The 12,681-nt window shown below is 46.6% G+C and overlaps 1 protein-coding gene across 1 annotated transcript; it reads right to left on the bottom strand.

Moving 5' to 3' along the window:
* Positions 1 to 10,576: 10,576 nt before the first annotated feature.
* LOC120555043 (piezo-type mechanosensitive ion channel component 1-like) lies at positions 10,577 to 12,675 on the bottom strand. Its single transcript, XM_039793841.1, has 3 exons — positions 12,610 to 12,675; positions 12,158 to 12,299; positions 10,577 to 12,061 (listed from the first exon to the last, which is right to left on the bottom strand). Exons 2-3 carry the CDS (start codon positions 12,293 to 12,295, stop codon positions 11,960 to 11,962), a joined length of 240 nt encoding a protein of 79 aa, XP_039649775.1. The 5' UTR covers positions 12,296 to 12,299; positions 12,610 to 12,675; the 3' UTR covers positions 10,577 to 11,959.
* Positions 12,676 to 12,681: the final 6 nt, after the last annotated feature.

Below are 12,681 nucleotides of genomic sequence, written 5' to 3'. Positions count from 1 at the left end.
TATTGTGAAGGTTCAAAACACCAAAGGACCCTACCTGTATGTGTTGGCTGTTACCATTGCAGAGATTGTTACCCGTACCAACATCCCATTTCATCCCTTATCCCTAACCTTAACCATTCTAGCACAGTGGTGCGTAAGCACAACTGTCATTATTTGCAATGCTGGCTTCACAGTGCCAACCACCTGCTAGGAGATACCAGACTAGCACCCACAGGTGAGGGCTGTTACCCCCAACCCCCCTTACCTAAACTTAACCATTCTAGCACAGTGGTGCCTAAACCCAACTGTCGTTATTTGCAAAGCTGGCCTTACAATGCCGGCTTGGATAGGTGGCATGGGTCGAATTTTATTAAGCGCCTCACCCAGGGGAGCCACCCATCGGCCCCACAGAAAGGGGCTAACCTCCCCGGTATACATTCAGGAAAAAAGAGCCCACCTCAGCGCACCTTTGACCTCCGGTCGGTCCCGGGAACCCACACTTAAGCCCCCCGCTTATGGCCATTATTTTAACCCGGCACTCCATTTTCGTGCCCCTGGTATACCATTTCAATATTGCCAGGCCGGCTTTGCAATGGCATAGCGATGAAATTGCGAGGCCGGCTTTACAATGGCGACGTGAATTGGCGGTACGGGCTTTACAATGGCGACGTGAAATTGCTAGGCCGGGCTTTACAATGGCGGTTAAATTGCGAGGCCGGCTTTACAATGGCGAAGTGAAATTGCGAGGTCGGCTTTACAATGTGGCGTGAAATTGCGAGGCCGGCTAACAGACGTTTGAGGATCATCACTTGATGATCGTGGCTATCACCCCTTACCTAGAATTTTCCAAAGTGTCAAAAACACACTCCTGGGCGGCTTCTAAATGTAGATGACATTGCTAATCCGCTTTACAATGAAACACATTTTCACACTTTGAAATTAGCTGTTGATTCCGTGAGCGTACGCGGTATAATATGCTGCCAGCGAACAAGCATCCACCATGGTGTCGCTTTACAATGGCGGTTTATTACTGGCGAGGCCGGGCTTTACAATGGCGAATCAAAATTAAGGCGGCTTCAATAAGTAAAGAACGGTGAGCTGGCTTTACAATGGCGACGGGAAATTGCGAGGTGGCTGGCTTTACAATGGCGAAGTGAAATTGCGAATGCGGCTTTACAATGGCAAAGTGAAATTGTGAGGCCGCTAACACACGCTTTGAGGATCATCACTTGATGATCGTGGGCTATCACCCCCAAACCTAGTCCCAGGTTGACGTACATTTTCAAAGTGTCAAAAACACACTCCTTGGCGGCCGGCATTGCTAGATGACATTGCGAACCGGGCTTTACAATGAAACACATTTTCACACTTTGAAATTAGCTGTTGATCTCGGAAGCATGCGGCATATATGCTGCCAGCGAACAGCATCCAACAGATTATTTCAAAGTGTCAGAAACACACTCATTGCAAAGCTGGCTTTACAATGCCAGAATGGCTAGACACACACACACCATGTGGTTCCAGTCTCGTCCAAATCTGGCCACCAGCTGGCTCCAATCGCATTGACGTGCCTGTTAATTTCGCGACGCGGTGCATGCACCGACATTACATGGCATTTGCTTCAGTTAAACCCCTTACGCCGCCATGAAAAAACAACACTTTGGTTCTTTTATCATGAAAGAACAGCAAGTTTATTGTGAAGGTTCAAAACACCAAAGGACCCTACCTGTATGTGTGGGATTACGCAGAGATTGTTACCCGTCCAACATCCCATTTCATCCCTTATCCCTAACCTTAACCATTCTAGCACAGTGGTGCGTAAGCACAACTGTCATTATTTCGTACGCTGGCTTCACAGTGCCAACCACCTGCTAGGAGATACCAGACTAGCACACTACAGGTGAGGGCTGTTACCCCCAACCCCTTACCTAAACTTAACCATTCTAGCACAGTGGTGCCTAAACCCAACTGTCGTTATTTGCAAAGCTGCCTTTACAATGCCGGCTTTGATAGGTGTACGATAAGCCGACTTTACAAGGCCCACCCAGGGGAGCCACCCATCGGCCCACAGAAAGGGGCTAACCTCCCCGGTATACATTCAGGAAAAAGAGCCCACCACAGCGCACCTTGACCTCGGTCGGTCCCGGGAACCCACACTTAAGCCCCCCGCTATGGCCATTATTTTAACCCGCACGCAATATTTTCGTTCCCTGGTATACCATTTCAATATTGTTAGGTCGGCTTTTGCAATGGCTTACGTGAAATTATGCGAGGCCGGCTTTACAATGGCATGAATGCGAAATTGTGAATGCCGGCTTTTTACAATGGTGCGTATGAAATTGCAAGGCCGGCTTTACAATGGCTGCTAAATTGTGCAGGCCGGCTTTTACAATGGCGAAGTGAAATTGCGGGGCCGGGCTTTTACAATGGCGGGAAATTGGCGAGGCCGGTTAACATGCTTGAGGATCATCACTTGATGATCGTGGGCTATCACCCCTTACAATGGTTCCCAGGTTGACGACATTTTCAAAATGTCAAAACACACCTTTGGCCGGCATTGCGAGATGACATTGCGAATCGGGCTTTACAATGAAACACATTTTCACACTTTGAAATTAGCTGTTGATTCCGTGAGCTTAATGCGGCATATATGCTGCCAGCGCAACAGCATCGAATTGCGAGGCCGGCTTTTATAATGGCGGTGTATTAATTGTGCAGGCCGGCTTTACAAATGGCTTAATCAAAATTGCGAGGCCGGCTTTACAAATGGCAAAGTGAAATTGCATATCGGCATGGCGACGTGAAATTGCGAGGCCGGCTTTACAATGGCGACGTGAAATTGCGAGGCCGGGCTTTACAATGGCGAAGTTAAATTATGCGAGGCCGGCTTTTACAATGGCAAAGTGAAATTGCGCTAGGCCGGCTTTACAATGGCGAAGTGAAATTAGCAGGCCGGCCAACACACGCTTTGAGGATCATCACTTGATGATCGTGGCCTATTACCCCCTTACCTAGTTCCCAGGTTGACGTTACATTTTCAAAGTGTCAAAACACACCTCTTTGGGCGGCCGGCATTGCTAGATGACATTGCGAACCGGCTTTACAATGAAACACATTTTCACACTTTGAAATTAGCTGTTGGATCTCGTAGCGACGCGGCATATATGCTGCCAGCGGAACAGCATCCAACAGATTATTTCAAAGTGTCAGAAACACACTCATTGCAAAGCTGGCTTTACAATGCCAGAATGGCTAGAACACACACACCATGTGGTTCCAGTCTCGTCCAAATCTGGCCACCAGCTGGCTCCAATCGCATTGACGTATCTTGCTAATTTCACCGTGACGCGTGCATGCACCGAATACATGGCATTTGCTTCAGTTAAACCCTTTACCCGGCCGATGAAAAAAAACAACACTTTGGTTCTTTTTATCATGAAAGAACAGCAAGTTTATTGTGAAGGTTCAAAACACCAAAGGACCCTACCTGTATGTGTGGGCTGTTACCATTGCAGAGATTGTTACCCGTACTCCAACATCCCATTTCATCCCTTATCCCTAACCTTAACCATTCTAGCACAGTGGTGCGTAAGCACAACTGTCATTATTTGCAATGCTGGCTTCACAGTGCCAACCACCTGCTAGGAGATACCAGACTAGCACCCTACAGGTGAGGGCTGTTACCCCCAACCCCTTACCTAAACTTAACCATTCTAGCACAGTGGTGCCTAAACCCAACTGTCGTTATTTGCAAAGCTGGCCTTACAATGCCGGCTTGAATAGGTGGCATTGCGAAGCCGAACTTTACAAGGTCCACCCAGGGGAGCCACCCATCGGCCCACAGAAAGGGGCTAACCTCCCCGGTATACATTCAGGAAAAAGAGCCCACCTCAGCGCACCTTTGACCGCGGTCGGTCCCGGAACCCACACTTAAGCCCCCGCTTATGGCCATTATTTTAACCCGGCACGCAAATATTTTCCCGTGCCTGGTATACCATTTCAATATTGTGAGGCCGGCTTTGCAATGGCGAAATTGCGAGGCCGGCTTTTACAATGGCAAAGTGAAATTGTGAGGCTCGGCTTTTACAATGGCTTAAGTGAAATTGCTAGGCCGGCTTTACAATGGCGACGTGAAATTGCTAGCCGGGCTTTATCAATGGCAACGTGGAAATTATAGGGCCGGCTTTACAATGGCGAAGTGAAATTGCTAGGCCGGCTTTACAATGGCGGCGAAATTGCGAGCCTTTACAATGGATGAAATTAGTTTTAATAATTATGTCGGGCTTTACAATGGCGAAGTTGACATTGCGAGGCCGGCTTTTACAATGGCGAATCAAAATTGCGAGGCCGGCTTTTACAATGGCAAAGTGAAATTGCGAGGCCGGCTTTACAATGGCGAATGTTGGAAATTGCGAGGCCGGCTTTACAATGGCGAAGTGAAATTGCGAGGCCGGCTTTACAATGGCAACGTGAAATTGCGAGGCCGGCTTTACAATGGCAAAGTGAAATTGCTAGGCCGGCTTTACAATGGCGAAGTGAAATTGCGAGGCCGGCCAACACACGTTTGAGGATCATCACTTTGATGATCGTGGGCTATCACCCCCTTACCTAGTTCCCAGGTTGACGTACATTTTTTCAAAGTGTCAAAAACACACCTCGTGGCCGGGCATTGCTAGATGACATTATGTAATCCGGGCTTTAAAATAATAACATATTTTCACACTTTGAAATTAGCTGTTGGATTCCCGTAGCGAATGCGGCATATATGCTGCCAGCGGAACAGCATCCAACAGATTATTTCAAAGTGTCAGAAACACACTCATTGCAAAGCTGGCTTTACAATGCCAGAATGGCTAGACACACACACACCATGTGGTTCCAGTCTCGGTCCAAATCTGGCCACCAGCTGGCTCCAATCGCATTGACGGATCTTTGCTAATTTCACCGCGCATGCGTGCATGCACCGATACATGGCATTTGCTTCAGTTAAACCCTTACGCCGCGATGAAAAACAACACTTTGGTTCTTTTATCATGAAAGAACAGCAAGTTTATTGTGAAGGTTCAAAACACCAAAGGACCCTACCTGTATGTGTGGGCTGTTACCATTGCAGAGATTGTTACCCGCACCCAACATCCCATTTCATCCCTTTATCCCTAACCTTAACCATTCTAGCACAGTGGTGCGTAAGCACAACTGTCATTATTTGCAATGCTGGCTTCACAGTGCCAACCACCTGCTAGGAGATACCAGACTAGCACTCCACAGGTGAGGGCTGTTACCCCCAACCCCTTACCTAAACTTAACCATTCTAGCACAGTGGTGCCTAAAACCCAACTTTCGTTATTTGCAAAGCTGACCTTACAATGCCGGATTTGATAAGGTGGTATTATCGCGGCCGAATTTTACAAGGCTCCACCCAGGGGAGCCACCCATCGGCCCACAGAAAGGGGCTAACCTCCCCGGTATACATTCAGGAAAAAGAGCCCACCTCAGCGCACCTTTGACCTCCGGTCGGTCCCGGAACCCACACTTAAGCCCCCCGCTATGGTCATTATTTTAACCCGGCACGTAAATATTTTCGTGTCCCTGGTATACCATTTCAATATTGCGAGGCCGGCTTTGCAAATGGCTAAGTGAAATTGCGAGGCCGGGCTTTACAATGGCGTACGAAATTGCTATAGGCCGGCTTTTACAATGGCGAAGCGAAATTGCGAGGCCGGCTTTACAATGGCGACAAAGGAAATTGCGCAGGCCGGGCTTTTACAATGGCGATGTGAAATTGCGAGGCCGGCTTTACAATGGCGAAGTGAAATTGCAGGCCGGCTTTACAATGGCAACGTGGTAATTTGGAGGCCGGGCTTTACAATGGCGAAGTGAAATTAGCAGGGCCGGGCTTTACAATGGCTAAGTGAAATTGCGAGGCCGGCCAACACACGCTTGAGGATCATCACTTGATGATCGTGGCTATCACCCCTTACGTAGTTCCCAGGTTGACGTACATTTTCAAAGTGTCAAAACACACTCCTGCGAAGCCGGTATTGCGTAGATGACATTGCGAATCCGGCCTTTACAATGAAACATATTTTCACACTTTGAAATTAGCTGTTGATCTCGTAGCGAATGCGTATTATATGCGCCAGCGGAACAGCATCCAACAGATTATTTCAAAGTGTCAGAAACACACTCATTGCAAAGCTGGCTTTACAATGCCAGAATGGCTAGACACACACACACCATGTGGTTCCAGTCTCGTCCAAATCTGGCCACCAGCTGGCTCCAATCGCATTGACGTTATCTTGCTAATTTCACCGCACCGTGCGATGTAACCGATACATGGTATTTGTTTCAGTTAAACCCTTACGCCGGATGAAAAACAACACTTTGGTTCTTTTATCATGAAAGAACAGCAAGTTTATTGTGAAGGTTCAAAACACCAAAGGACCCTACCTGTATGTGTGGGCTGTTACCATTGCAGAGATTGTTACCCGTACTCAACATCCCATTTCATCCCTTATCCCTAACCTTAACTATTCTAGCACAGTGGTGCGTAAGCACAACTGTCATTATTTGCAATGCTGGCTTCACAGTGCCAACCACCTGCTAGGAGATACCAGACTAGCACTCCACAGGTGAGGGCTGTTACCCCCAACCCCTTACCTAAACTTAACCATTCGAGCACAGTGGTGCCTAAACCCAACTGTCGTTATTCAATGCTGACCTTTACAATGCCGGCTTGGATAGGTGGCATTGCGAAGCCGACTTTACAAGCGCTCACCCAGGGGAGCCACCCATCGGCCCACAGAAAGGGGCTAACCTCCCCGGTATACAATCCGGCAAAAGAGCCCACCTCAGCGCACCTTTGACCGCGGTCGGTCCCGGAACCCACACTTAAGCCCCCGCTATGGCTATTACTTTAACCCGGCACGAAATATTTTCGGTGCCCCTGGTATACCATTTCAATATTATGCAGGCCGGCTTTGCAAATGGCGAATGAAATTGCGAGGCCGGCTTTTCACAATGGCAAAGTGGAATTATTTGTGAGGTCGGGCTTTACAATGGCGACGCTGAAATTGTGAGGCGGGCTTTTACAATGGGGGATGTGAAATTGGGCGTATCGGCTTTACAATGGCAACGTGAACATTGCCAGGCCGGCTTTACAATGGCAACGTGAAATTGCGATGTCGGGCTTTACAATGGCGATAATGAAATTAAGCTAGGCCGGCTTTACAAATGGCTAAGTGAAATTGTGGTATCGCTAACACACGCTTTAGGATCATCACTTGATGATCGTGGCTATCACCCCCTTACCTAGTTCCCAGGTTGACGTACATTTTCAAAGTGTCAAAAACACACTCCTTTCGAAGCCGGCATTGCTAGATGACATTGCGAATCCGGCTTTACAATGAAACATTTTCACACTTTGAAATTAGCTGTTGGATTCGTAGCGACGTGGCATATATGCTGCCAGCGGAACAGCATCCAACAGATTATTTCAAAGTGTCAGAAACACACTCCATTGCAAAGCTGGCTTTACAATGCCAGAATGGCTAGAACACACACACCATGTGGTTCCAGTCTTGGCCCAAATCTGGCCACCAGCTGGCTCCAATCGCATTGACGATCTTGCTAATTTCACCGCACTGCGCATGCACCGATACATGGCATTTGCTTCAGTTAAACCCTTACGCCGCGGATGAAAAACAACACTTTGGTTCTTTTTATCATGAAAGAACAGCAAGTTTATTGTGAAGGTTCAAAACACCAAAGGACCCTACCTGTATGTGTGGGCTTTACCATTGCAGAGATTGTTACCCGTACTCAACATCCCATTTCATCCCTTATCCCTAACCTTAACCATTCTAGCACAGTGGTGCGTAAGCACAACTGTCATTATTTGCAACGCTGGCTTCACAGTGCCAACCACCTGCTAGGAGATACCAGACTAGCACCCACAGGTGAGGGCTGTTACCCCCAACCCCTTAACCTAAACTTAACCATTCTAGCACAGTGGTGCCTAAACCCAACTGTCGTTATTTGTAAAGTTGGCTCTACAATGCCGGGCTTGGATAGGTGGTATCGTAAGCCGACTTTACAAGGCCCAACCAGGGGGAGCCACCCATCGGCCCAACAGAAAGGGGCTAACCTCCCCGGGTATACATTCAGGAAAAAGAGCCCACCTCAGCGCACCTTGACCTCGGTCGGTCCCGGGAACCCACACTTAAGCCCCCCCGCTATGGCCACACTTAACCCGGCACGAAATATTTTCGTGCCCCTGGTATACCATTTCAATATTGCGAGGCCGGCTTTGCAATGGCGAAGTGAAATTGCGAGGCCGGTCTTTACAATGGCAAAGTGAAATTGCGAGGCCGGCTTTACAATGGCGACGCGAAATTGCGAGGCCGGCTTTACAATGGCAAAGCGAAATTGCGAGGCCGGCTTTACAATGGCGACGCGAAATTGCGAGGCCGGCTTTACAATGGCGACGCGAAATTGCGAGGCCGGCTTTACAATGGCAACGTGAAATTGCGAGGCCGGCTTTACAATGGCAACGTGAAATTGCGAGGCCGGCTTTACAATGGCGACGCGAAATTGCTAGGCCGGCTTTACAATGGCAAAGTGAAATTGCGAGGCCGGCCAACACACGTTTGAGGATCATCACTTGATGATCGTGGCTATCACCCCCTTACCTAACCCTAACCCTAACCCTAACCCTAACCCCCTAACCCTGACCCCTAACCCCTAACCCTAACCCTAACCCTAACCCTAACCCTAATTCCTTAGAATTACATACAATGCCAGACCTTCTTTATCGCAGATAAAGCGACATAATGGTTACCAAAGTTCCCAAAAATTAAACCCAATGCCAGACCTCTCCTCCTTGGCACCTTGGAACTTCCGTACCGCATCTGACGATATCAGAAACACAAGATTATAAATTAAATGAAAAACCTTATTGGATATTGCTGGAATTGAGAACTTATCACTGACGTGCGCCGGCCCGTGCCCTTGCCTTTGATTCCCTATCGAACTGCTCAGTCGTCGGACGAAGCGGGGGGTTTCATCGTGATAAATTTATCATTCCTAACCCCCCCCTAACCCCTAACCCCCTAACCCCCCTAACCTCAGTCTTCTTATTCCTAATCCTAACCCTAGACTTCTATCTTCTAACCTTAACCCTCTCCCAGCCTCTAACCTTAACCCTGTCTCTTTTCCTTCATTCCTAACTCAGTTTCTTCTTTCCTAACCCTAACCCAGTTTTCTTTTCTCTAACCTTAACCTCAGTCTTTTTATTTCTAATTCCAACCCTAGACCTCTATTTTCTAATCTTAACTTCAGTCTTTTAGCCTCTAACCTTAACCCAGTTTCTTATCTTTTAACCCTAGCTTAGTTTCTTCCTTCCTATCCTAACCTAGTTCCCTTGTCTCTAATCTTAACCTAGTTTCCCCTTTCTCTCCTGTCCTATTTCGGTCCTTTATTCTCTAACTTTAATCTTAGTTTCTTAGTTTCTAATTTGAATTCAGGTTTCTTTCTATATCTCTCTCTCTCTTCTCTTTCTTGCTTTCTCTTTCTCTCACTGTCCCCCCCTTTTTTTTCTCTTTTTTCTTTCTCTCCCCCTCTTTCTTCCCTCTTTCTTTTCTCCATCTCCCTTTCTTTTTTCTCCATACGTATGTGTGTGTGTGTATGTATGTGTGTGTATGTATATATGTGTGTATGGGTGTATATATGTATGTATGTATCTATGTATATGTATGCATATGTATGGATATGTGTGTATGTATGTATGTATGCATGTAGGTGTGTTTATATATGTATATATATATATATATATATATATATATATATATTATATCTCTTCCCTCTTCTCCCTCTCCCCTCCTCTCTTTTCCCTCTTCTCTCCTCTCTTGTCCATTCCCTCCGGTAGGACCTAAACTGACTTACCTCTATTTGTCATCCAGTCTCCTTCAGCTGTCCTTGATGGGGTGAGAGTGGGGTGGGGACCTGCCTGGGATCCGGTGATTGGGCCGGGGATCTGGACCTCCGGGTGTAGTTTGTGCCGGAAGCCTCGACGCCTTCGGCGCCGAGACTTCCTTTATATCTCCCCTAACCCTAAACCCTGACCCCTAACCCCTAACCCCCTAACCTAACCCGCCACAGGCTGCGAGACTTTCTTTTTTTCTTCCCTAAGCCTAACCCTACGGCGACAAGCGTCTTTGTATTTAACTCCTAACCCTTTCATGCGAAAAATTTACTGAAATGAGTGAAAGTTTAGTGAAATAAGAGGCCAGGCCAGCCTGGTAGCCATCTGCAGCCAGATGCTCCTCAACAGTGCTCCCCACTAGTGAGCTCCCCCTGCTGTCCATAAGGAGCCTCTGCACCCCTTTTGTTTCAGACCCTCCCACCAGTCTTTGGGCCACATCTCCACTTTTGACATCTATCAGTGGAAAAGTCAAATGTTAAATCAAAAAGTCAAATGTTAAATCAAAATGAGAAAAGCCAAATCAAAAATGTTAAAACATTTCAACTTTACTTTTTCGGTTTCCGTTTTCTTTTTTAAATTCTTTCCCTGTCGGACACAGAAAAAGACAAGTAGAAGGAGACTCAGACATAAAACCAAGTTTAATTGTCACATATTCACTTTTTGTTTGAAATATTCACAGGAAACAGAGTTTAGAGTTATCAGTCAGATAAAGTGACATCAACAGATTTACTTTCCAACAACACGATCTGATGATTAACCCTACATTAGTTCATGTGTTCATTTACTTCTAGTTTTCTGTCACTAGGGGGCAACATGGACTAAATATTCTGTGTTTGGGTCATGTTGTTAAAAATGTATGAACAGCAGTTTTCACTTATCACTGATTATTGGCCTCACAGACATCTCACACCTTCATCCTTCTTATTGGTTCCTAGAGTTAGCTTAGCTCTGATCACCTTTCACACCAGTTTACAAGAGTCACAATCAAACAGAGCTAACATGGAGCTGATTTAGGCTAACTAAGCAGCAGGGGTGTAGTGCTATTTGTTTTATTACCGGAGCGCACCTATGACGCTTACACATTCACGGTGATCTTGAAGCTCGTTATGTAAGGTTATGTAACCCTGTTTTGTGGGTTTTAAGTGTACAGTTGCCATGGCAATATATACATTCAGTATAAGCAGACTTCTGTCAAGTCGCGGAGGTGAGGTTTTGCAGTAACTGACAAATGAGCAACATTACGAGATAAAATTATGAGGCAGAGAGCCAGCCGCTAAATATCAATATAGCAACTTTGACCATTCCATCTGTTTTTATTATCTCTCATGTGTGATATTCCGTCAATGCTCGTGCATACACTTTAGTGATGATTGGATCCACAAGCGCTTAAGAAATTTATATGAATTTCAATCGGTTTATGCAATCAGCCAATATTCTATTTTCTGACTGTGAGAGAAAAAAAAAGTACCGGGGCATCTTTCCGTTGCGCTCCTGCAACTCTACACCTCTACTAAGCAGACCTTAAAAAGCTAATGTAATGCTGATGCACACCTAGCATGATGCTAATGTTGTGCTAATGAAAGCTAACACTTTAACTGTTAAAGCCAACGCAGTCATGAAAGAAATACTGAGGTTTGTCCTGTAAACATTAAAGTCAAATAAATAAGTGAAAACATTTGCAAGGTCGTCGTTTGACTCCTCAGAATACCTCTCTGTATTAAAACAGCTGTTATCAAAGAAGGTGACGTATCCCTGCAGCTATTGGTCATCAGAAATCAAAACGTGACTGTCCTCAGATCAGTGTGGATGTCATCAGAAGAGGTAATGCTTCCTGTTTTCCTCACTGACGTTTCCTCCTGGAGAACATTCTCCGCAGGTTCTTTCTGAAGACCGTCGGAGGAACCACATGTTCAGAAACGACAGTCAATGATGATGTCACAGTCAGTGATGATGTCACAGTCTGTGATGTCACTGCGGACGTAGTAACCGTTGACGAGGTTAGCGTCGGGTCCATTTGATCAGAGTCTCTGGCGAGCGATAAAGGAAGATCAGTTTGGCGTAAAGCTCCTCCTCCAACTCCAGCTCCCCTGTCTCTCTCACCTGAGACAGAAAACAGCCAATCAGATCACAGCACAGCCCTGAATCAGTTCATCAGTCAGGTAAACTGATGATGTTGCTGAGTTAATAAAGTTTTACCAGGAAGACGTCGGTACAGAGTTTGAGGATGCGGTCGACACACGGCAGCTCCTCGAACATGATGGAGTGACTGATCCCGCTGAAGAACTCGCGCACAAACTTCCCGATCACCAAAACCACCGACGCGTACAGACCCATGATGCTGGGGGGGGGGGCAGAGTAATCAGACTACATCAGACTACAGTAATCAGACTACAGTTACTGCACAGTAATCAGACTACAGTTACTGCACCGTAATCAGACTACAGTTACCGCAGAGTAATCAGACTGCAGTTACTGCACCGTAATCAGACTGCAGTTACCGCAGAGTAATCAGACTGCAGTTACCGCAGAGTAATCAGACTGCAGTTAACGCAGAGTAATCAGACTACAGTTACTGCACAGTAATCAGACTACAGCTACATCACAGTAATCAGACTACAGTTACTGCAGTACTTGAAGGTATCGTGTACCCGTATCCAGCCAGGAAGCCGAGACTCGGAGGACTGACTTTATCACTGAACACAAACAGCTGAAGCCCCGCT

This window comes from Perca fluviatilis, unplaced genomic scaffold (assembly GCF_010015445.1).
Source record: "Perca fluviatilis unplaced genomic scaffold, GENO_Pfluv_1.0 PFLUV_unplaced_scaf_124, whole genome shotgun sequence".
Taxonomy (NCBI): domain Eukaryota; kingdom Metazoa; phylum Chordata; class Actinopteri; order Perciformes; family Percidae; genus Perca; species Perca fluviatilis.
This window is presented reverse-complemented; position numbering and strand designations above follow the sequence as displayed.